Source organism: Lacerta agilis, chromosome 7, assembly GCF_009819535.1.
Source record: "Lacerta agilis isolate rLacAgi1 chromosome 7, rLacAgi1.pri, whole genome shotgun sequence".
NCBI lineage: Eukaryota > Metazoa > Chordata > Lepidosauria > Squamata > Lacertidae > Lacerta > Lacerta agilis.
The window spans coordinates 53,552,482-53,576,659 of record NC_046318.1 but is presented as its reverse complement, the minus strand read 5'-3'; the positions used below and the strand labels follow the sequence as shown (position 1 = coordinate 53,576,659).

At 38.3% G+C, this 24,178-nt stretch overlaps 2 protein-coding genes and 1 long non-coding RNA gene across 9 annotated transcripts in view; 1 reads left to right on the top strand and 2 right to left on the bottom strand.

Moving 5' to 3' along the window:
• The window catches only part of LOC117050041, a 57,151-nt gene that overhangs the window by 1,488 nt on the left and 31,485 nt on the right, over positions 1-24,178 (top strand). The window contains exons 3-4 of one of the 4 annotated variants that reach the window (XR_004427047.1): positions 3,742-3,859; positions 4,374-4,442. The exons of 1 other annotated variant lie outside the window; for it this stretch is intronic. This is a non-coding gene — a long non-coding RNA (uncharacterized LOC117050041). Of the gene's footprint in view, positions 1-936; positions 1,218-3,741; positions 3,860-4,373; positions 4,445-24,178 lie in introns of those variants that run through there. 2 more of the 4 variants (XR_004427049.1, XR_004427048.1) reach the window with 2 other exon arrangements.
• On the bottom strand, positions 387-14,748 carry MCMDC2 (minichromosome maintenance domain containing 2). The gene is made up of 14 exons (XM_033155337.1): positions 14,632-14,748; positions 14,420-14,550; positions 14,270-14,329; positions 13,814-14,009; positions 12,493-12,615; positions 10,454-10,561; positions 7,725-7,853; positions 5,755-5,992; positions 5,247-5,452; positions 4,240-4,406; positions 3,704-3,883; positions 2,851-2,993; positions 1,508-1,617; positions 387-618 (listed from the first exon to the last, which is right to left on the bottom strand). The coding sequence occupies exons 1-14, from the start codon at positions 14,729-14,731 to the stop codon at positions 452-454; spliced, it is 2,058 nt and encodes a 685-aa protein (XP_033011228.1). The 5' UTR covers positions 14,732-14,748; the 3' UTR covers positions 387-451.
• Positions 19,225-24,178, bottom strand: part of LOC117050039 (serine/threonine-protein kinase Sgk3) — a 51,203-nt gene continuing 46,249 nt past the window's right edge. For all 4 annotated transcript variants that reach the window (XM_033155333.1, XM_033155335.1, XM_033155336.1 and 1 more), the window contains 7 exons: positions 24,014-24,126; positions 23,760-23,796; positions 23,572-23,658; positions 22,575-22,670; positions 21,345-21,500; positions 20,816-20,905; positions 19,225-20,235 (listed from right to left, as the gene is read on the bottom strand). In XM_033155333.1, coding sequence (XP_033011224.1) covers positions 20,065-20,235; positions 20,816-20,905; positions 21,345-21,500; positions 22,575-22,670; positions 23,572-23,658; positions 23,760-23,796; positions 24,014-24,126 — 750 coding nt within the window. In that variant the 3' untranslated portion in view covers positions 19,225-20,064. The remainder of the gene's footprint in view (positions 20,236-20,815; positions 20,906-21,344; positions 21,501-22,574; positions 22,671-23,571; positions 23,659-23,759; positions 23,797-24,013; positions 24,127-24,178) is intronic.

The following is a 24,178-nucleotide window of genomic DNA, read 5'->3' as shown; positions in this document are numbered from 1 at the left end:
GGACTTTACAGTGAAGGGTGGGTAATAATTTTTCTAAGAGACTATTTTCCTCACAAAGTCTATACTGTATAGCAATAGTGAGTTGAATTACACTCCATTTAAGATACTCATAGTAAAAGCTGTTCTTATTCTTTCATGAAACTTGGGAGGCTATAACACGAACCAAGATTATACATCCCTTTTCACAAAATTGGAAAATGTTTTCTTCCTCTGTTCCTCCCTGCCCTGAGAAATGCAAGACTTTAAAGGAAAATTAATGTATGAAATAGTACAATTCTGTGACCAAGCATTGCATCCTCCATATTTCTAGTGTTATAATGTGACAACGGGAAAATCAGTTTTGCTGACCCTCAATTATGTGTGACAAACATTAAGAACTACATGAATTGATCTTACAACTATTTACACATTCAAGTTTATTTTTAAAAACAGACCTCATTTTTCAGATATACTAATCTTCACTAATAAGAACATCTGTTGCAGGTCCATATGTAGCAACGAATTGTTTCAACTGTTGATGGCACTGCATCAAGTAAATATCCCTTTGATTGAGAGAGTTTTCACTATTGAGTTCAAATGGAAACACAACATTTGGGGCCACGCAAAATACAGAAGCACCTGTGAAAATAAAAGTAGAGGAATAAATTTGTATAATTTAGTTAGAAAATGATAAAGTATAATTGAAAATGTGATTTATGTCAATGGAAATTTCACATAGAAACCCCAATCCAGTGATAGCCATCCATGTAGGTAACAGGCTTCTGAACACAGAATGTTTCTTCATCTATAAGTACTTTCAGATGTTAATATTTTTTATACGCAAAAATATAGTTGGTTCTTGGAATTGGCCTCATTCAGTCTTTCTCTGTCACTGCACTAATAAATATATTCCTGGTTTTAAAGGTGGCCTGTCATTTTTAAAATGCTCTTTTTAAGGATGCTGTTTCAAGGGAGCTAATGTAAGTGCATGAAGACACACCCAAATCAAATTCCAGTTCAACTTATCAACCAAAGATGTTAGTCTCATATCCTGTGTGCATATCCAATTGAAATGGGTCCACATGATCAGTATCCTACAGGAGTACCTGAAGTTGTGAGTCCGAATAACAGTAATGGAAATTTATCCCACCAGACTAGATGATGCACTGGACACTTCTCTGAATTTACTCATTACAGTGGCATCTAGGTCAAGATAGATGCAATATATTTTGTGTGAGAAAAAGGGGCCCTTTATGCTCTTTATAGGAACCAAATGCAGGAACCTCAAGTGTGCTGTTTCTGCCAATGCCTTTCAGTGCAGACTCTTCAATAGATGGTGGTGTCAGCACAAAAGGAAGGGAAGAGAAATCTCATCCATGGATATGAGACCCGGGGTGGACAAGCAGAACCTTGAGAGGAAACCTGATATTTGGTATCAGCCCAAGCATAAAAGCACCCAGCATTTAAGGATTTTACATGGTTATTTTAATAGCCCTAATTAAGAAAGGTTCAGTTAAAAGGTTTATACCGTATTTTAAAGTGAGAGATGATTCAAATAATAATACAGCAATCAAAACATCTTCTTCAAGTACTTCTGTTCTTAAACTCAGCTTAGCATGTGCTTTAGACAGTGAAATCCTACAATACAAACATAAATTTAATAATTAATTTTAAATCAGTTAACTGAAAGTCTGTTGCCAAAGATGTGTGAAGCTTTACACACAGAGAAATGTAGCCGCTACAGACAATTATGGGGAGAAATAGGACTTGTGTATTTTTTATATATAAAGGTAAAGGACCCCTGACAGTTAAGTCCAGTCGCGAACGACTCGGGGGTTGCGGCGCTCATCTCGCTTTACTGGCCGAGGGAGCCGATGTTTGTCCACAGACAGTTTTTCCAGGTCATGTGGCCAGCATGACTAAGCTGCTTCTGTCGAAACCAGAGCAGCGCATGGAAACGCCGTTTACCTTCCCGCTGGAGCGGTACCTATTTATCTACTTGCACTTTGATGTGCTTTTGAACTGCTAGGTTGGCAGAAGCTGGGACCGGGCAATTTTTGATATACCGTAATTCAGGTCAATTACTAGTACAAATAGAGGTGTGGTTTTAGGCTGATGGAGATCGGAGCCATAGTGGTTAAAATAGTTATAGTGCGCAAGGCAAATATTCTCTACTGTGCTCGTCCAATTGTTAATTAATGTATAATGTATACATAGAGCTGCATCTATTAATGATAATAGAGAGGTGGGCAACTGTATTAGATTACTATTTGTGGGGTTTGGAAGGAGCTTATGACTTCTCTTGAAAAACTGGCTATGAGAGTAAAGTTTAAACTGATAAATTATATTCAGAAATGTAACAAAACGGAAAGTTATAAAATGGCCTTTGAGCTCTTAAACTTTGGTGTGTGTTTTTTACAAAATCTAGTAGTAGTTCTGCTTGAAATTACCGGTACACATTTGTTCACATGTAACTTCTACAGATAGGCTACTGCAATTTAAAAAACTGGAACTGAACAATCCCATGTCTAATTTGAATAATTTCATGTGAGCACACTGAATGATTCCCAAGAAAATGCATAAGCACTTCCTCCAGAAGTAATACACATATGAACTGACATTTCTGAAGCAGACCAAAAGTGCATATAATTATGTGTGTTATAACTTACATAGCTAAGGGGAATTGTATTAGGAACATGGTGATGGTGGAATGACTGATCCTATTTTCTTTCCCAGCTTTTGGAAGACAAAGGGATATTTTGGCTTATAGCCATCAGATTTGAGTTTGTCATAGTTATTTATGCAGAATTATTACACAGGTTAAATACAAATTTTGAAGAACACGTACTTGACATGTAAATTAAAACCTACAAGATATTCAGTGCAGTTGCTGAGAGATTTGATCCATGAACAGGATGTGTTCTGACTCTGCGACTTGCTAAGTAGTAACCATGAATCAGCCTTTCTGCTTCTGAACAGAGTTCCACATGCAAATTTTTGGAGAAAGCAAGGAACTAAAATAACAATATAAATTATTTCATTGGTTATGAATCCTGTGGAAAAATCACTAGACTTAGTTTCAGGTGTATCATTTTAAAAAGTATTTTCCAAGACACAATGTTCATTAAAATATTAATTTGTCAATTCATTATTCTTGACATATTTTCACATTACAAAGAACATGATTTTAAAATACAAAAAATGTGACTTATATGAGTGGTTGCATAAATACAAACTCAACATATTTCCTAAGTGCTTAAGACAGTTTACACCAGTCACCTGGAAGTTAAGATACTTTGACTGCAGAATGGTGCACCAACAGTGCTAATTCATGAGTAAGTGTTGGGTCAAACACCTTCCTTGCTGCTTTTCACTTGTATCAAAAGATTTTGAAGCCAGTATTGGCTTTCACAGCTCTACTAAAGATGTAGATTTGGTGTAAGAAAAGTTCTCATTCCTATTCTGAATATTGGACACTGAAATTTTCTGAATTTGATAAAGTGCAGAAGAGTCCTTTAGCAAATAAGTATGTCTTATTAGACACTAACATACATTTTGGAAGTTGGTTACTTGTACAAATTGAAGTTAAAGTAGCAAAGGAACAAAAAGGATCCCAATCTCCCCCAATGCACATTCAAGTGCACATAATCTGAAACATGATTGATAGAACAGCAATTTATCAAACTGCCCCTCTTGTTTGGTACAAGTCATAATGTCTTGTTACCTCCTCATAATCTTGTGTTCCATACTGTTTCGCTATAGCATAGACTGCATCTTCTGGATTGATGGCCTTTTTTAAAAGGAGATTCACAACAGGAAGAACTGGATTGGAAAATGCTGATTCATTGCAGTGTATCAGAAGCCAAAAAGCATCTGTAACGTTAGCTGAAATAAAGCTTAAATCCTAGACAAAAGCAATATTTATATTTCAGAACAGAACTTCATATGGTTTCCAGACAAAACCAACAAGTGAATTATTTGGGACTGAGGATATCTAGAAAAATGTAAAAATAAGTGGTGCTGAAAATCATATTTTGGAACATTTCATTTAGCACACTTGATCTATTTAATGCATGCACGCACTATAGTCCTAATTACTCTTAATATTGTAGGAGCTACCTCAATTAATTGATAGATTGCATGACTGGGGGAAATCACTTTCTAGAAAGTGGCTATGAATTTTGTATATCAATGTCGCTCTAAAGCTATTAGGTTTTTTAATTAATGTCATTGCAATTCTAGCAAAGAAACGTTACTTACCATTTGGCCTATTAGAGTATTATCTTTTTGGATATGCTTTTTGCAAGAAGCTTCCACATCAATAAATGACCAAAAACTGGTTTGAATTGGAAGGGTAACCTGCTGATCAATTTCTTCTCCATATTTCTTTCCAGGGATGAATATAGTAGTTGTTCTTCCTTCAAGTACTTGTAAAGTCAGACAATAAAGACTACTTAAAATCTGATGGTTTTTTTTATTTCACTAAAAATATGTCTGAATGAAAACAACATAGTGTCATTGTCTTAAAGAAGATAGTTCACATGCTATATATTCAAATTGCAGAAATGCACTGGAAGTGCTGCATATCAAAATGTAGCAGAGAACAGGTTGATATACTGCTCCCTATTTTGGAGGACATAGAAATTGGTGAATAATATACTAATTTCTATCTTGGAAGGTAGTGGTGATACCCAATCTTTCCCCCTGTATCTACCACATATGCCCTCCCCCACATCTGCTCCAGGGACCTCCAGATATGACAACAGTAGGTTTGGTGGACATGTGGAAGCTGCCAGGAGTGGGAGGCACCTTTTCATTGCACAAGCAGAAGTCCTTTCCACTAGCTACAGGCACAGTTGAATGTCACCTTAGTTTTTTTATTTTTTAATGATTAAAAGAATTATTCTTTATCAATACATTGCCCTGCTAGCAGACAGACAATATCCCAGTGTTTTGCTCGTTCTCTAATATGAAAACTACTACAGGTTGCATTTGATCAAGGAAAGTAAAGTGCTTCTGCAGGAATTGTCATTTGCCAGCCCATGTGACTAAACATGGGTGTACACATGCATACAAAATGTGATATCCTTGGAGGTGTAGAAAGCTGTTGCAGTTCTGATTTCTTACTGTGGAAAAAAATATTGTGATGAACAGAAACCTGCCATAAGGGAGCTTTTAAGTCAAAGTGTATTTGGACATTTGGATGACTGAAATAAGGTATGTCAGATTTTAGGTACTGCAATATACAAGACTTTCAGTTGGCTTACCTGACTGCAACTGTTCAAGCTTATCCTTCCTATGTGAAGACAATTCTCCAATGAAGCATACTCCCCCTTTGGCCAGCAAAGCACTATTAGCCTGAATGCTGGCAGTTCCAGTTCCATGCTTATCTTTGGACACAGTAGGAAAAACTTCACCAGATGGAATATGCCGTATGCCCCGGGGAACAAGACTAATGCTGTAATTCATAAGTCTAGGTGATGGGGGAAGTAGATATCTTAGTTATGGATGTGTAATACATTTGGAAAAGAAATCAAGTGTTTTTAAAAATAATTTTAGTTTACATGACATTGCAGTTCACTAGAATAATTCTATCCTTGGAATAAAGAAACATGCATTGTTTTACCTCGCATATTTTCCTTTAAAAGCAAAATAAGAAATTGGAACTGCAGTAACAACATAGTTCTTTGCACAAGGCTAAATAAAAGGGTATACACAGCCATCCTACAAAAGGGGGAGAGAATATGCTTATTAAAGAAAAGAGCACTTAGTTACCTCTCTAATATTAGCGAATCATTCGTCAATGCCAAAATATCCAGGTAATCTGGTGTTAAGTCATTTCTGTCGCTTGTCTGTACTAGACTTAACAATATAGCTAGTTTGAGAGTGTTGTTAATGCCTGGTGGAAGTACTTGTGAAGCAAAACTATTGGCCAGAAGAGCTGTAAATCTCCAACACGACTTTGAAGTCAAAGAAAGCAGATACTTAAATTTTTCACTGATCTGGGAAGGGCCTAATACAAAAACACACCAAAGACAAATTAATCTATACGGACAACATATCTTACAATTTTTACAAATATATTCAGTTTCACATCTTCCATTTGTAATTACAAAACCAGAAAAACAGTTTTAAAAACACCCAGCTTAAGCTCAATCTTATGCATGTAGATTCACATGGTTCCCAGCTAAGTGTTCACAGGATTGCTTCTCAGGTTTACAGGTGTGAACACTTTAAAATCAGTTTCATTTTGTTAAATGAAAATAGGCTATTCCTTCAACAGCCCCTGTTGCTTTGGTCATTCTCTACTGTGTCTAATTATATGGTCTCCCAATTCTTCAGTGCTTTGTTTACTCAAGCTGTCAGTTGAGAATCCTACCTTGTATCCTCAGGCAAGATCCAAAAGAATATATCCATACCCAATTTCAATATGTATGGACTTGGCTCATAGTGAGTTAGCCCTCATGTCTAAATGACATTAAGTACACCTCATGAGAGGAGAAGACTCCCTAGCAAATACCCTGATGTTGGGAAAGATGGAGGGCACAAGGAGAAGGGGACGACAGAGGATGAGATGGTTGGACAATGTTCTCGAAGCGACTAGCATGAGTTTGGCCAAACTGCAGGAGGCAGTGAAAGATAGGCATGCCTGGCGTGCTCTGGTCCATGGGGTCACGAAGAGTCTGACACGACTGAACAGCAACATGGTTTGTACATTTATATAGTTTTATGTGGTACCTTTCTACAAACAACACTCAATGCATTTTATAGTGTGGTGATAACCAACCAAATCATACTCTGAGCAACCAACTGAAAACAATGGACTTAACCTAGACATATCTAAGAGCTTGTCCACATTTTTGCTTATTTGTCTCAAAAAAGCCCGGATCAGAGTGGTTTTTCCCTTGACCCATGCTTTCTAGGCACAGATCTGAGCAGTTTTCATCTTGCCTTACTCATTTCCCAGGGAAAGCCTGCTCTTTAGTGTTCAGTTGGAGCAAACATTAATCAAGAGAAAACCCAAATTGCTGTTTGCTCTGATTAAGCGCTAAAGAGTAGTTTACTCCAGGGGTGGGGACGGGGGAGAGAGGCAGGAGAAGAGGAAATGTGGCTAAGCCCTAACTTGTACTGTATGACTAAAGTTCTAGTTACAGGTAGGTAGCCGTGTTGGTCTGCTATAGTCAAAATAAAAGAATAAAAAATTCCTTCCAGTAGCACCTTAGAGACCAAGTTTGTTATTGGTATGAGCTTTCGTGTGCATGCACGAAAATGAATTTTTTTATTTTGTATGACTAAAGTTAGAAGAAAAGCCCACAAACCCAATGAACAAAATCTGCATAAGATGCCAGTTAATGTAGGAGAGTGCATATTTGATAGTAAAAGGCAGTGTAGGTTTTATAGACAAATTTAAAATTTAAGTCTCAAATGTGAAATCATTTAAATGCTGTTGGATCACAAATTAATAGGTAGAGGGCACTCTTGACTACTATTACCATTCACTTAATTCTTATCCAACTGAAATAACAGACAGAGTGCCCTCTAAAACACAGGGTGAATGGTGTAATCTGTATTTATTCAAACCAGCTTTCATAGCTTATTTATTCATATTTGAGAGGGAGAGAGGAGGAAGCAAATTTCAATCATACAAAAAGCAAAAGTCCCAAAAAGTTTGCTATACATGTACATATACATATACACACACAAACACAAAAATCTCCACTTGTTCAACTATCCCCTTGTCTTACCTGTGAGATTACAAAGATGTATACTGTTGGCTTCCAGGCAAAGTGTGATATTTATGCAGCTTGGCATACAGACTGGAATTCCTATAACTTTGTACCTGTTTCCTATTTCCATTTTATGAGATAGTTCATCTATAAATTAGCAAATAAACATGTAGGGGTGTGTGTATCTGCTTAAGATATACCCTACCTTTATTCATAAAAGCTAGGAAGTTAACAACAGGAAAAAAGATCACAAACAATTTTAAATGTTACAGATACTAAGACTGCAATGCTGTATGTTCTTACCTGGTAGTAAGGGGCATTGAACATGTTCAGGTAAACATGCACTGTAAAGGAGCAGCAGAAAGCAACACAACATGGAAGCATTAAAAACTATTAAAACCAGGAAGAATTGAAAACCTGCTTAAATAAAACAGCCATTTGTTAACCAAATGGCTTCCTGAAGACGAAAGTTTTCCTTAACTTGCAAAAGGTCACATAGGATTGCTCTGCCCAGCTCACTGCTTTATGTAGTTTGGTCTATAAAGGCTAGATTACCTTTATGAGGATAGAAATAAGAGTTCCCTCTAGGAATAATCCATTCTCACCATCTTCCTTCTGCATTTATAAGATTGAACACAAGGCTGCATTCACTCTTTCATTTTTTTCTTTATGTTTTTATTGAATATTTTCCATAAGTAACAAAAATACATTCAGTGTCTCTGTTTTTAAATTATAGCATCCTTCATACAAATCAAATGCAATCAGTTTGAGACATTTTTTGTTGTAGACAATGGGGCTGAGAGAGGGGAGAAAGTAGAGGGGGGAAAATAGGAGGGGGGAAGGTGAAGGAGACATTAAACTTTCATTTTTGCATATATGAGTGGAAATTTTTGTCAGTGTCACTTGGGTAGGTGTCTTATTTTTGTTGGCAGAACAAGAGGGCAAAGGGCCCAAGGTATGGTTGGTTGCAGTTGATTGGTAGTGTGTTTTGTTGGGGGGGTTGTTGTTAGGTTACATTAGCCATATTGATTCATGTTGTCAGGGGTGGGGGTTTGGTCATTGTCTTGTTGGCTTGTGTATGTGATAAAGGGGAGCCACACAGGTAAAGGCATCCTTTGTTTGTCCCATGGTAGTTTCAGTTTGTTGGCAAGTTTTTCTTGTAAGGCAGTTTCCCATATACAGTGGTACCGTCCAGCGTCCATTTCGGCAGACGTCCGCAGCAAACCCGGAAGTACTGGAACGTGTTACTTTTGGGTTTGCCGCATGCACAGAAGCGCTAAATTGCGCTTTGTGCGCAGAGCGGCGCTTTGTTGGGCGTCCCTTTCATTGAGCATCTGGGGCTCCGGAACGGATCCTGGACTCAAAACAATATACCACTGTAGTTTGGTACCAGTGGTCTATGGACACCCCAAATAGGTCCCTCCGGTGTCTGGTTATGAGACTCCTAGCTTTTTGTGATGTGAATGTGCATTATTGCCTTGGAAGAAATTTAGTAGGGCAAATTTCAGAGTTGCTTCTATTACCTGTTTTGTTATTTTGCACATTTCTTGTAAGACTGTTATCCCAAAAGATTGAATTTTGGTGCATTCCCACCACATGTGGAGGTGTGTGCCAGTGGCAGTGCATCCTCTCCAGCACTTAGGTGAAATTCCTGGGTGTATCATCACCAGCTTATGTGATATTAGGTACTACCTGTAGATAAGTTTCAGGATGAGTTCCCTTTTTTTCCCTGAGAAGGACTTAAAGGGTGGTTTAGTCCACAGCTTGGACCATTGGGTTGGGTTTATTTCATATCCTATGTCATGTTCCCATTCAGCTTTGATTGTGGTAAGGGGACTTGTAGTGTTTTGGAGTAGTGTTTTATATACAGTCGTACCTCGGGTTACGTCCGCTTTGGGTTACGTATTTTCGGGTTACGTACTCCAGTAACCCGGAAGTGTTTTTCGGCGCGTGTGCGATCCGTACATGTGCAGAAGCATTCTGCGCAGTTCGTGATGCGTAAAGCGCAATTTTCAGGTTGTGTACTTTTTGGGTTACAAACGTCAACCCGGAACCAATTAAGTCCGTAACCCGAGGTACCACTGTATTGCCAATACCGTCCCTTTGCTACTTTTTCCATAATTGACCCATTTCAGCCTTGTGGTTAATCCACTTTTAACTTTGTTATTCAAGACTTCAGGCAAACTTAAAACAAGAAAAACCACACTTTCAGGGCATTTTATACAAAGCAGATGTTGTTCAAGTTATTTCAATTAGACATGTGCAGGAGAAAAATCTCAGTAGATTGTCTCAAAAGGACAGAAACAAACCATTTAAAAACAACAAAAAACGAAGCACAGAAATAGGCTCCTATGTTAAAATCTGTGAAGATGAATTATGTAAACCAGAAATGGCAGAGATCTCAAGAGAATAGGGGAAGTAGCTAGATTGAGGAAGGATGTTACAAAACCTAGTTACTTACAGAAAAGCTTTATCATATGAACTGAAAGAAGGAAGTCAAATTCCAAGGACAATATAAGATTGTGTTTATTTTTTAAAAAGAGCCTCTACATTTTATTTTCACATACTCCCCTTTTCTAATATATGAGCTTCTCTTCATATATATACATTTGATTTATAGGCATATATATTTAGAAAGTGGAAGATTTATTCCATCCAAATTAAATTTTATATAACCCATGCTACACTAACACAATTCTGCCACACTTGTCAGCCTAATAATAATTTATATTAAACACAAAACTTACCTCTTAGAAAAACTGTGAAAGATTGAAATCTGAAAGGGGGTTTACTGCTGGAAAATCCTTGAAAAGCACTAATTGCTTTAGTATCAACAATTTCAACAATCTGCTTATCTTTAAAAAAGAAAAACATAAGATTACATTTTTTAAATTAATCAGAAGTCCATCTCAAGCCATTTGCCCAACAGGGATTAGTATTATTAAAGAAAAAGCATTCTAAATCATCCAAATAGTCAGAAGTATAGCCACTCAAATACTTTATTACTACACTTCCTAAGCTTTATATCTTCTTTTGACCAAACGATAAAAAGGTGAAGTTATGAAGTGATCTGAATCACATAAAATGTTAAACCAAACCATGACTTAGCACAAACACTAGCATGTGTGGGCTCCCAAAGAGGAGACTGCAGCTGTTTTGCTCCTTCGCTAGGTGTGCTGTGGTGCTGTTGAGAGCTATGTCATGATTTGGCTTAGTGCGTCATCCAAACCCAGGCTCATGTTTTGTTTACTCAAGACAAAACACAAGCAGCAAGCCATACAACAAACCTTGCTACATCTCATGGTAATGTTTCATGGCGATGAAACAGTCACTGCGACGGCTAGAGCGCTAGTGGCAGAAAACTCATTCTGAATCAGACTGGACACGGGCTAGAGCTCAACTTCGAGCTTACCAAGTGGCAATGGCGACGGCGAAGAGGACCTTCTTCACCGTTTCTATTGTATCTGCAGAAAACGGCAGCAGGAGACTCTTCCAGGTGGTTTGCAATCTATCAGAACCACCTTCATCATCGGGGCCTGGTAGGGACAGGGGGCGGGTGGGTGTGGGGGACTCCGTGGTCCTGAATGGGGTAACTGTGCCCCTGAAGGACCAGGTGCGCAGCCTGGGAGTCATTTTGGACTCACAGCTGTCCATGGAGGTGCAGGTTAATTCTGTGTCCAGGGCAACTGTCTAGGCAGACTGGTACATGCTCTAGTTATCTCCCGCAGACTGTCTCGCCATAGTGGTACATGCTCTAATCTCCCGCTTGGACTACTGCAATGCGCTCTATCGGGGGCTACCTTTGAAGGTGACCCGGAAACTGCAATTAATTCAGAATGCGGCAGCTAGACTGGTGACTGGGAGTGGCCGCTGGGACCACATAATACCGGTCCTGAGAGATCTACATTGACTCCCAGTATGTTTACGAGCACAATTTAAAATGTTGGTGCTGACCTTTAAAGCCCTAAACGGCCTTGGTCCTGTATACCTGAAGGAGCGTCTCCACCCCCAACATTCAGCCCGGACACTCAGATCCAGCGCCGCGAGAAGCAAAGCTACAGGGAACCAGGCAGAGGGCCTTCTCAGTAGTGGTGCCTGCCCTGTGGAACGTCCTCCCATCAGAGGTCAAGGAGATAAACAACTACTTGACATTCAGAAAATACCTGAAGGCAGCCCTGTTTAGGGAAGTTTTAAATCTGTGATATTTTAATGTATTTTAATATTTGTTGGAAGCCGCCCAGAGTGGCTGGGGAGACCCAGCCAGATGGGTGGGGTACAAATTAATAATAATAATAATAATAATAATGATGATGATGATGATGATGATGATGTTTGTCTTGAGCAAGACAAATCTCAAACCTGCATTCAGGCTTGGGATGGATGGATCAAGCTACCGTATTGGCCCAAATATAAGCCGCATTTTTTTTCCAAATTCAGGCCGTAAAAATTTAGCTGGAGGAGTAGTGCCAGGTGGTGGTAGTGCCAGGAGGCACCAGCTTGGGGAGTGGGGTGCGAAGCGCCAGTGCTGGCTACGTTCAGGGCAGTAGTGCTGGGAGCCGGGCCGCACCCATGAATAACCCTTGAATTTTAAAGGTGTGGCTTATTTGCGGGTGATGCTTATTATGGGGCATACATTATAAGCTTCACTCACAATGCAGGGATGACTCTGAACTCCCTCCTCCATGCTTTTCCCTTCTCTTGTTGCCCAGTAACACACCTCACCATAAAAATATAGCTATTGAAATGGTATAATTTAGGGCTAATAACAATACTATATAATGTTTACCACCAAGTACTCTGTATTTCATATCTTCCCGCAGTGGTGAAGTACACAAAGTGCACACAAAATTGTTTCTCACTGTTGCAGATTCTGTCGCTCCAGGAGTATGTACTCTTATATACTGAAATCCTAGGGGAAGTGTGTAAAAGACCATATTTAAAGTTCTAAACATTCAGAAAGTGCTATGTATTGGTTTTATAATGGTTTTCAATTTAATTAAACATCACCAAATGATCTCTGATAATGTACCTACTTGAAAAGAATATTGACACCCCGTCCATTTATTTGGGGCAAGTGCCAAAAAATTTGGCATCCCCTTTTAGAGTTGTTTGAATGGCACACTGCTTTGCCATCTTAATACAGAGTCCTTGGTTGACTAAAAGGTATGATACATGCTTAAGCAACGGGACATTGGCTCAGATTCAGTTAAGACCTGCCATGCTAGCAGAAATCATTGTAATGGCTCCTGCTGAGTGTCCCCTCTCTCCTCTCCTCCCCCACATCTCCGCCAAATCCACTGTAGAGGGTCAGAAGAACTTCCAGAACAGTATGCAAGGAGAGGAGAGGATGGACCGTTCTGTCCATGGAGAAGGAGAAGTCTGAATCCCACCCGTTGTCCATCAGCAAACAGAAATATTTGCATGATAGACAACAGAAGTAGAGTATAATCTTTTAATTTTGGAATATATGGAGAACAATCCACCAAACACTACTGCTGAGTGGTATGGTCAATAGCAAATGATACAGCCAGTGTAGTGCACGGCACAGAGATGCATCTAAACACAACAAACTTGCATAAAAGTTATGAACACAGAGATCAATCATCTCTGCTTTTTCCTCCTAGTCCCTTCTATAGCCAATGGTCTGCTTGATAGTAGGAAAATCAGTCTGAAACAATGTTCATGTGTAGCCAGTATGAGAAATCACAGGTCTATAACGCTCTCAGATATGTCAGCAACATGCAGTGTATTAGATTTTATATACAATGTCTTGTACAAGCTTACACCAGTAAATCCACCTTTTAAAAAATACACTGTAGGTCAAAACAAAATAAAAAATTCCTTCCAGTAGCACCTTAGAGACCAACTAAGTTTGTTCTCGGTATGAGCTTTCGTGTGCACGCACACTTGGTATGTGAAGAAGTGTGCATGCACACGAAAGCTCATACCAAGAACAAACTTAGTTGGTCTCTAAGGCGCTACTGGAATGAATTTTTTAATTTTTTATTTTGTTTTGACTATGGCAGACCAACACGGCTACCTACCTGTAACTGGAACCCTGTAAGTCAGTAAGTTATAATAGAATTCAAGATTCCAGGTTGGTGTACCTTCAGAAAATGGACAGTTTTCATCACAACAAACAAATCTTGCTCCTTGTGTATATTTTGTTACAGTGGACATTGCAACAACTATTCCCTCTGCTATATAAAATCTCTGAGAAGTATAATCAAATGGAAATTTGCAAAGACTGAAAATATAACTGGGCAGTGAAGGTAAATGTGTTAGTTTCAGCACTATGTTCATCTGAAAAAAAAGAGACACAGAAATACCATGATGATGATGATGCCAGTTATAAACAACAGATACTACAGTGGAATCCTATGCATGCCAACTCAGAAGTCAACAGGGCTTACTTCCAAGGAAGCTTACTATAATTAAGATATGCCTTGAATGCATTGCAGAAGAAATATTGCAACAAACTAAAAGGTCAGGGAAGCTCTATTTTTATAAATACAACTAATTTCTTTAAAAAGTGAAATATGAAAAGCAGAGTTCAAACCTACCTGAGCTTCAGTCTGCAGCTGCTGAATTAGTGACAGTGTTTTAACTGCTGTAAAACACACCTATAATTCAAAACCCAAATCATTTCATAAGGCAACTGCAGTTTAAAAGAGTGATTAACAAATTTCACCAAAATATATGAGATTCCTTACAGATTGAAAAATCTGAGTGGCCTTCACAGGTTTATGCAAAATGTAATTTCCAAGGGTAGCATCCAACTCTATAATATCAGATGGATTTATCAATATAGGAAACCGGAAAACAGCATAACTTTGCTTTGATTCTGTAAGAGCAGAAAGTGGAAACCATCAACATTGCCCATATACTGATTTAAACTATAATTTTAAAAATTGCTAAATACTACCATTGTATAATTTGCAGGCATTCACAAATTTCTGAAGGCCACCACTCCTTTCAAGATAAATCAATGCAACTTCCTTCATTCTGAGAAGATCTGGCTTCATTTTCTCTGAATGGTTTTGTTTCACAGATATACACTACGGGAAAGAATTTAAGATGTCAGTAAGGTCAGACAATGGAACATGCAGTAAGAATTTTGCAGTGACAAGTTACCATTAGCACTTACAGAAAATGAATTATATAATACAGAGGTTGCTGCCATGGCACCTAAATAGGCATTGATTGGGAACCCTGGGCAGGCCCCAGGTAAGTGGGTACAAGATGGCAGCCTAGGATTTGGTTGGGGTTGGCATTCGGGGAAAAGAGAGTTCTTGTGCCTTTAACGGCTGTAAAATTCAACAGGTTAATCATTTTCATATTACAGTTATGGGAAAAGCTTTATCATAACGAGACTCTTTAATTTCTTTGTTATGTAATGCTCGCCATGACAGCTATATTGCACCACTATGCTATGCTCCCATGGCAGTCATTTTGTGTTTGATGCTCATAGCACTTAACATTCAAAATGCACCCACTGGTCCAAAGAGTTTGGCGATCCTTGATATAATGCAAAGCTTTGCTTCAGATACTGGAGAAAGATCTGAGTACTGGAAAAGCTAAAAGCCATGTAGAATATTTCTAACATGTCGTTTTTACAGTTAAGATAATCAGATGCCCAACCCAAATTCCTTATGCATTATCTAATTTCCTCTTAATTATTTATTTAATTACATAAAAGTTAATTACATAAAAGTTCGATTGAAAAATATTTGGATTTAAATTCTTGACAAAACTGATACAGCAAGATGTTTCCTTTTGTAAGATTTATACTGCAATAATTTATTAAATTATTTAAGACCAGAACATAGTGAATATATTTTGCTTGTCCTTTAGAAAAAGTAATAAAGATTCCACCCATATTGCTAGGAAATTCCTGTTCCATCCAGTGGGAGCTTCCCTCCCACCAATGAAAACAGTCATGGGGGGATGGGAATCCAGATTAAGACTGCAATGGGGGATAAAACACACACACTCCCCACAGGTTTCCCAATCGGAATCTAGTTCACACACAATTCACTTTTTAAAAGACATTCAGTATGAATAGAGTTGCATTTAATTTGGCCACCCAAAGCCAGTGTACCGTAGTGGTTAAAGTGCTACACTAGATGCTGGGAGACCAGGGTTCAAATCCCCATTTGGTCATGAAGCACAAGGAACACTATTCAAAGAACTATGCTCGGTATAAAAATACCCATTCAAGTGTCCCAATTGTATGTTCTGTCTGGAACAGTAGCATAATCTGCCCATCAGATGGATCTAACCCTATGCAACCAACTGGGCAGTTGCTGAACAATTTGAAATGAGGGGGGCTCAGCAAGAAACAGAACCAAAGCTATCAGTGTTATACCAATGTATAAGTGCCTCACATTCAGATAGGGTGAAATAATTTAAATGGTGATTTAAATCTAAGTTCTTAAGTGCCTTTCTGTCATGGATATAATGGGATAGGGATTTCAACATGAAAAATGAAGAGTAATTGTGGAACAAACACATATTCTAATGACTAAAGTACCATAATTTGTGATTATTCACAAATTATATTTTTTGTTTTTGTAAAAAGTTGCATTTTTTTAAAAACACCCTCAGATCAACAGTTCCATTATAGATGCTTTTATATCCTGGCCTCAAAACCCTTCCATTTGTGCACTGATGTCACAATGGCCCACCCCACTACATTGTCACTTATTTTCAACCTACAAGTGGAAGGATATAAGTGGCTCTATGTATTTAATTCTGAAAATTGATAAAGATCCTACCACGCATCATACGCAGATTTGTGGCAAAACAGTTATCTGTACCCACCCATAGTTATGTGTGACTGAAAGATGACAGTAAACTGATTACGTAAGTGGGATTCTAGAGCCCCTGTCATAGAGATGGCACCCCAGAGGACAAAAGTGGGGAAGTGTCTAGCCACCCCCACCCCCAAAAACCTACTTTTTCCTCAACCCCAACTGAGGACCACTGCTGGCAATAGCAGACCCTGAGCAAATGAACAAGCTTTCTGTATTTTCATTAACAATATATGCCTATCACAGAACTTTCCCCCTCAGACTTGTTTTGCCCTCTCTTGTCCTCCATATTTTTTCTAGTACTGCCATTGCTTCCTCATTAGCCTTTCACTCAGAGGAATAAAACCACAAGCCTCCGCCCCTCTTTCTGTTCCTTGCCTCTCTCTGAAGGGAGCTGATCCAGACACAGAGAAGGAGCCAGACTTCAAACTTCCCTCCATATGAACACTCCTCAAAAGGAAACAATGGTCAACATCCACTTCAGGTGGACATTGTCTGTTGCTTGGCAATCCTACTGCCAAATCTTACGTTTTCAAATTTCTGTTCTCTGCTGTCAGCAGAGATATTTTCAACTCTGATAGGATAAAAAGCATCACAGGCACAAAATTTACCTCAGATTACTTTAATTCAAGGGACGTACATTTTCCCCAATTACTTACTATCTCACCAAAACTGCAATCCTAAGCAAATCTTACAAGGGAGCAAGTCCTACTGAACTCTGGATCCTACCTCAGAGGAAACCTATTTTGATTTAGGCTTGTTAGTTTAAGTAATCTTTGAAAAAATAGTAACAATATCAAGCAAATGCATTTCAGCAGTCATCATCAGTGGTCTAGGGTATTTATAAAAATGAAACAATTTTGCAGAAATAAAAATCCCAGGTCAACACTTCTAAAGCAATAATATTTCAAACAATCCACTTCAATCCTGTACATAATGAAGCACTGAAGTGCAGTGTCAATCTCATTTAAGTGGTTATATATTAGAAGCTAAAGCCTGTCAGTGACTCTGATTTTTTTGTTATTGAAATGTGGTTGATTATCCTTTCCGAACTGCTGAGCCTGAAATGCGCATTTTAATTTTGCGGAAGTGTTGAGTTTTAAATAACACACTAGGCCACTGATGAAAGCTCTGCTGAAACACATTTACCTAAGGCAGTGGTTCTCAAACTTTTTTCTCTGGGCCACACTTTCAGAATACAAATTTGCTTGTGCCACACATATTGGAAAACAAAACAGCAGAACATGACTACTTTATTTCTTTGATTGTCCTTGAATCTTCCTGCCACACTTGCCCTCCTCTGCTGCCACACCCTTTGAGAACCCCTGACCTAAGGAGTTGGTAGCAGTGTGTGTGTGTGTGTATATGTATGCATGTATATGGATAGTGATAGTATCCAATTGTTAATAAACAAAATTGTATTTTCTTTACAAGTTTTGCCCTCAAAGCATGAAAGAAATGAAATATCTGCTTCCCTCCCTTTTGTCAGCATATGTTTGTGAATGAAAGATATATAAATAGATGAGGATGTATTTATTCTGGATTAATTAGACCTGTGTATTAAAGTATAAAAGGAGTGACCAAACTAAGAGGCCTCCATCTAAACGTGTTTATTCTGAAGTAAATCCCAGATAATTTGGTGGGTGCCTGCTGCCTAGCGATAGCCAATGGGAGTGTTGCCATGAGGATATCCTCTCTTGGATTAGATTGAGGTGAGAGAAGCATTTCTTTCAGTTGCTGGGGGCCGGATTGTAATTTCCTTTTGCAGCTAGAGTTGGGATCCCAGTAAAAGATGCACTAACCTAGTACAAAAGTGGGTCTTTTAGCTGGACACCGGTTGTGTTTGTTTGTCTTGAGCCTCTGCTAAGTGTAGTTTAATTCTGTTGGTTTTATCTTTTCATCTTTTGTTCCTAGTTTGTGCTAGTTATCTTCCTAAGCTCTTTCTCTCAATATGAACTTTTCTTCTGGGAGGGTTAGATATTTACTTTACTAACAGTGTGGTGTAGTTGTTAAGAGTGGTAGACTCGTAATTTGGGGAACCGGGTTCATGTCTCCGCTCCTCCACATGCAGCTGCTGGGTGACCTTGGGCTAGTCACACTTCTCTGAAGTCTCTCAGCCCCACTCACCTCACAGAGTGTTTGTTGTGGGGGAGGAAGGGAAAGGAGAATGTGAGCCGCTTTGAGACTCCTTCGGGTAGTGATAAAGCGGGATATCAAATCCAAACTCTTCTTCTTCCTCTTCTTCTTCTAAAGCAAAGCTCAGAATCTGGGGCCCCTTGCTGACATGGGCCCTGGCACCCTGATTGTGCCATTATAATCTGACCAAGGGTACTCAGTTGCAGTCTGTTTGCATTGGCTTGATACTGCAAGCTCTCCTACTGCCCAGATTTTGTTCTATACCGATGTTTGGGCTTGTTGCTCTCTCTCTATTTTCTTTTCATGTTTCAAGTCTTTAGATGGAAGTATAAAAATCCAAATCATGGCCACAGTGGAAACAAGACATGTGGAATATTTTCTTCAAGTTGTAAATTCCATATTTAATTAATTCCTTTGAGATTTCTGTTTTCCCCAGCCACAGTCACAAAGTTCCACACTGAATTTAGGAGAGTTGTACAAGTAAAAAATGTGTCTATTGTGGCCAGTCAGTCTTTTTCCAAATGGACTGTGTTAGCTTTTTTTAATCCAAGCACGAACTAATCAAAATATAGATCTCATGAAAGTATGAATTTTAATACAATCAAATTGAAATATATTAGTTTTCTAAACACAAGAACGAAATTTCCCTTCTACAAATGCAGTCATTTTTTCCTCATATATTTCTTTGGAAAAAGCCATTTATCTTCTACAAGAAGAGGAAAAAAGTTATAGTCATTATGAGAAGCATTGTTATAAAAAGATACTTAAGGCTAATTTGTTCCACCTTTATTTAACCTAGAGAGCACATTTCTAGGTTTCACTAATGGAATGGATCGAATTACTTGAGTAAAGTGGTAATGGTTGCAATTCTGGGCCCATTATAACTAAAGGTGGGCAATATTATACAGATCCTTGCTTGGAGTTAAGAAGAAGTGATACCAATAAATCACCTTGGCTTAAAGAACAAGCAAACAAATTGTGCAGAGTATGCTTATCTTCTTTAAAAAACAGTGCTATACAAAAATATTTGCATAGTAACATTTCAAGCACAATGTCACTAGATAGCTTACAAAGGCCTTTAAATGAGAAAGTGTGCTGCTTTGAAAGACAGACAATTTGGAGCTATCAATGTAAACTTGGGGGAAAACAGTCAGTGTCCTTTCTTACAGAGCGTCAAAGTTAAGAATAGCTAACTAAAGGTATTGGTTCAAAAAGTATTTTTGTACAGCAGGTGTAACAGTCGTAAGGAAGTAATCCAAAATGCCCAGGTTCCTCATATTACAGCAGAAAAAGTTTGTTCAACATTTCAAATGAGGCACTAGTTGCACATATTTTTGAATCTGTTCACAATCAAAACGTTCCAGTCTATCTAAAGATGACTTGCAAGTGTTTCTTAGCATCCAGAAATCTTAGTGAAACAAGTCTTCAGAAGGTGGTGCATAAGAAAATCCAATGAATGCATCATCTGCTTCCAGCACACTGGCATTCACAATATTATAGTCAGAAGAAATGCAAACTGAACAGGGTACCATTTCTTCTGTAAATGCTGTGTCAAAGTTTCTGATGTCATCTGGACCAGACTAGGAAATAAAACATACAAATTGTTGTAAGAAAAAGGTATGATTTTTACCTCTTGTGTGTCGCATTTCAGTTCAAACTGGAAAGGTCTATCAACAAAACAATTTATCAGCAAAATAATCAGTGGTGCAATCTTACCAGGGAAAGTGTCCCAGGGACCATAGGATATTGTGGACCTCCCTCTCTATGGGTGGAAGTAATGTAGGGAACCAAAAATAAAAATAAAAATAGTTGTCCATACCTTCTGCCCTGGCCAGGACAAGCTGGCAGGGCTTAGGAAATAGCAGTAGCTCCACCACAGATCTTTATACCCTGATAGGATTGCTTTGCTAGTGTTAGTGTATCTCACCATTATAATTACTTTAAAGCTCTACTTGAAACTTTTTTTTCAAAGTTCTTTTTGCATAGTTTTCCTTTTTGAAGTTATTTGATGCCATGATAGATTTTTTTTCATGCCTTCCTTCCAACTAAGCATTTGAATTTGAGTACAATTATTGCTGCTGTTTTTTATAGCTAACAGCAATTACTTCTTGAATGAGTTCTTATATTCCAGTTTACTGAAGTATGAACTATTGTACCTACCACATTAGGATTAAACGGTGGTGGGATCTTTTTTTGTTCGAGGTCAGTCCAGCTGAGAGATTCAAAGAAGGGATGCCTCTGAATTTCAAGCTGAAATACAAGATACAATTGCATGATACATATACACTTGTCTTATACTGATCAGAAAGCAGTATTTTGCTGTCAATAAAATAAACCTTTGTAATGTGCTAGAGTAATATATTTCACAAGGCAAATATCCTACAGGAGCATAACTCCATTGCCTAACTACTTGGGTGTTTCATATGTTTTCAGTTTGTGCTGAGCCAGCCAAGCTAAAGAAATAGTCGTAATTGGAAAATGCATTTTGTTTATTTAAAGCAACTGCAGTAGCCAGACTCAGATTATTTAAAAGGTTCCTATCAATAAATTTCCACACCTTTTAGGATTGCCTTGGCAACTGATAATTTTCAAAGAAAAGTCAATATTTAGAATTCTAATTGATATTATAGCTCTAAGCTTGACATTGCCGATTTGTTTGTTTGTTTGTTTCTTCAGATACATTACTTACAAAATCTTCTCTAGCTCCAAGTCTGTTTTGTCTCTCCTTCTCCAAAAGTTCTTCCAGAATAGACCAAGCCGTAAGACTGATGCCTGGCCTTAAATGTAGGGGTTTGTGGAGAATATTTTCATACATCTCAGCAACATCACGGCAGTAAAAGGGTGGCTGGAGGGGGCAAGGAAAACACACAATTAGGATGCTAAACTAAAAATCACTAGGCTTATTCAAGAAATGTAGATAAATGAATAATCCAGAATGTTCACTCATGCTAGATTGGACAGAGTTCACTTCAGAGATCACAAGGCAGAATAGTCAAGAACACCTGTTTAATCTGTATAGCAAGTTCATGTCATATAAAGGCAAGAAAGAGGCTTTTTTGACCACCACTTTGGAATTTATGTCTCTTAGATACTCATAAAGTAGCTTATGAAGCACTATCAGCCCTTCTTAATATCTGGGGCAGATACAGTATGTGGTAAGTTAAATGTAAAAAGCTGATTTCAGAATTTTGCTGAAAACTGTTATACACCAGAACAATATAAATAGCAACTATATACAAAAATTGCTTGTAGTGCAAGCAATTGTGTGGCCTTTTGTGAGCTCAGTAAAGCATTTTATAATAGAGAAGAAGAGTAACCCTCCCCAGCAGTCTCCTAAATGCAGAAAAACATACTCTTCAGCATAAATATTACAAGCCTGTGATAGATACATTTTACCCTAGCATCAGGGAGAAATACAAGAGCAATGAGAAAATGTTGCTTATGCCCTGGACATTGACATTGGCAGCCTTTTCTAGCTAATTCCATTCTACTTAGCAATGAATAGCATCATTGCCACTTCAGTTGTCTGTTCCATCTATGCTGGGTGACATAATCAGTTTCCAGTAGAAAGTCAGGAGATTAACAACATAAAACCAAAAGCAGCACTAGACAATGCAACAAGATCTGCTAAGTATTTATCAAATTTTATTAGGCAGTCAAGCCCAACAAAATCAAGTAATCTGTTCATAAATATGAATCTGGAATGTAAGATGTGTTCTTAATACTGTGAATGATAGGAACAGTTCTGTAAAATCAAAGCATTGGTGCCTCTGATCCAGCATCCCATTTCCAGCAGTGGAACCCCACAATAGGACAGGAAGACAAAGACTCTTCTCTGTTTCCCCACAACAACTGCTTTGCAGAGACATCTGGAAGTACTGCTTTAAATATGATGCGTGAAAAACATGAAAATACTTACCAGACCATATAGCATTTCATACAAAACAGCACCAAGGCACCACCAGTCTACTGTGTTGTCATAGGGTTGCTTTCTGATCACCTCTGGGGCCAGGTACTATAGAGGAAAATAAGTTTGACTAGTTACTCAGAGAGACAGCTCCTCTTGCCAAATGAAATATTGCATGAGAGAGTATTGTTACTCTGATGAAGGCAGCTCAAAAATGTCTTATAATCTAGTAATATTAGAAATCGCCAATAAGAGCACTGAAACACATTTCTGTGCACTCATGGCCTTAGCTGTTCTGTTCTAAGGAAAAGATTCTGTAAGCTCTCTAGAAAGCTTGGTCCACTGTTAAATAATTATTATAGTCAGGTCTGTGCAGATTGTCTGAGGCCCAGGGTGGGAGCCTTGTTAGAATAAAGTTATAAACACACAAAAAAGGCAGCCAGTGCCTAGCAGGGCCCTCTGACCAGCTTAGCCTTCTGAGGCCCAGGGTATGTGTACCTGGCTATCCCCAATCTCCGCATGGGCCTGATTATAGTTAACTAACTTTGAGAACTGTTATCCAAATGTACTTTCCCCCCTTCTTCCCTTTGTATTGCATCTTTTAGGTTGTAAGCCTGAGGGAAGGGATCCTCCTTTTTTAAAATGATCTGATCTGAAAGCCTTTTTGGCTGAAGAGTGGGGTACCAAATGCATTAGATAAATAATAAATTAGCCCACCCACCCCCCAATGTTTAGCCTGTGTTCATAATATTGTCTGTCGCTACAAGGCCCATATATGCACTAACATTTTCCCCACTAAGAAAACTTAACAGCTGAAATGATTTTGCCCTTGTGAAAAAGCCTATGAGTTTGCTTTTCAGTAAGAAGAGCACCAGCACAGAGTAGCATGTAGCTTGTCTCTTACATTGGTACAGACCCCCTGATTCAAACACTTCCTCTCCACCGCAGCAAGGTTTAGCAAAATCCACTGCAAAATATTTTCTTAAATCATGCGAAGAAATTTACATACCTCTGGTGTCCCACAAAATGTTGCTGTAGTGTCTGAAGCAGCAATTCCTTCTTTACAAAGCCCAAAATCTGTTAAGACAACATGCCCCTGCATTGAAAACAAACATTTTATTGTAAAATAATGCAGGGTGTTAGTGATCATATTAAAAATAAAACCTAGGGCAACAGGAAAATATATTTAATGCCTACCAGTGAATCTAGAAGGATATTCTCTGGCTTCAAATCCCTGGTCACAACAAAAAGAAACAGATAGTTCAGAATAGGATTGTAAGTAGCACGTTTAGCAAATAATACCCACTCTCTTACATAAGCTTTTAAAAAGAAACAGGCCTCTGTGGAAACCATGCTTTGTGAGCATGAGAAGCAAATGCACATACAATAATACAAAATGCTGGCATTCAGCTTTGTGGTCATTTAGACTACAACTAAATGTAAATTATTACCTGTATACAATGTTTATGGAGTGTAGGTAACCCAATGCACTGGCTATTTCAGCAGCATAAAACCTGGCTCGGTGTTCAGGAAAGGAACGCTCTTTTTGCAGATGAAAGAAGAGCTGCAAAATATGCAGAGTGCAAGTTAAAAGAATGCAGCATTAAAAACATAAT

Bases quoted from the DNA above. Each gene is read 5' to 3' on its own strand.
- MCMDC2 (XM_033155337.1), bottom strand. From the start codon at position 14,731: ATGAAGCCAGATCTTCTCAGAATGAAGGAAGTTGCATTGATTTATCTT. The intron at 3,884-4,239 runs GTAAGTAACGTT...GCTTTTGTCTAG, and splicing joins ATACTCTAATAGGCCAAATG to GATTTAAGCTTTATTTCAGC. The intron at 1,618-2,850 runs GTAGGTTTTAAT...TTTGTATTGTAG, and splicing joins GCAACTGCACTGAATATCTT to GATTTCACTGTCTAAAGCAC.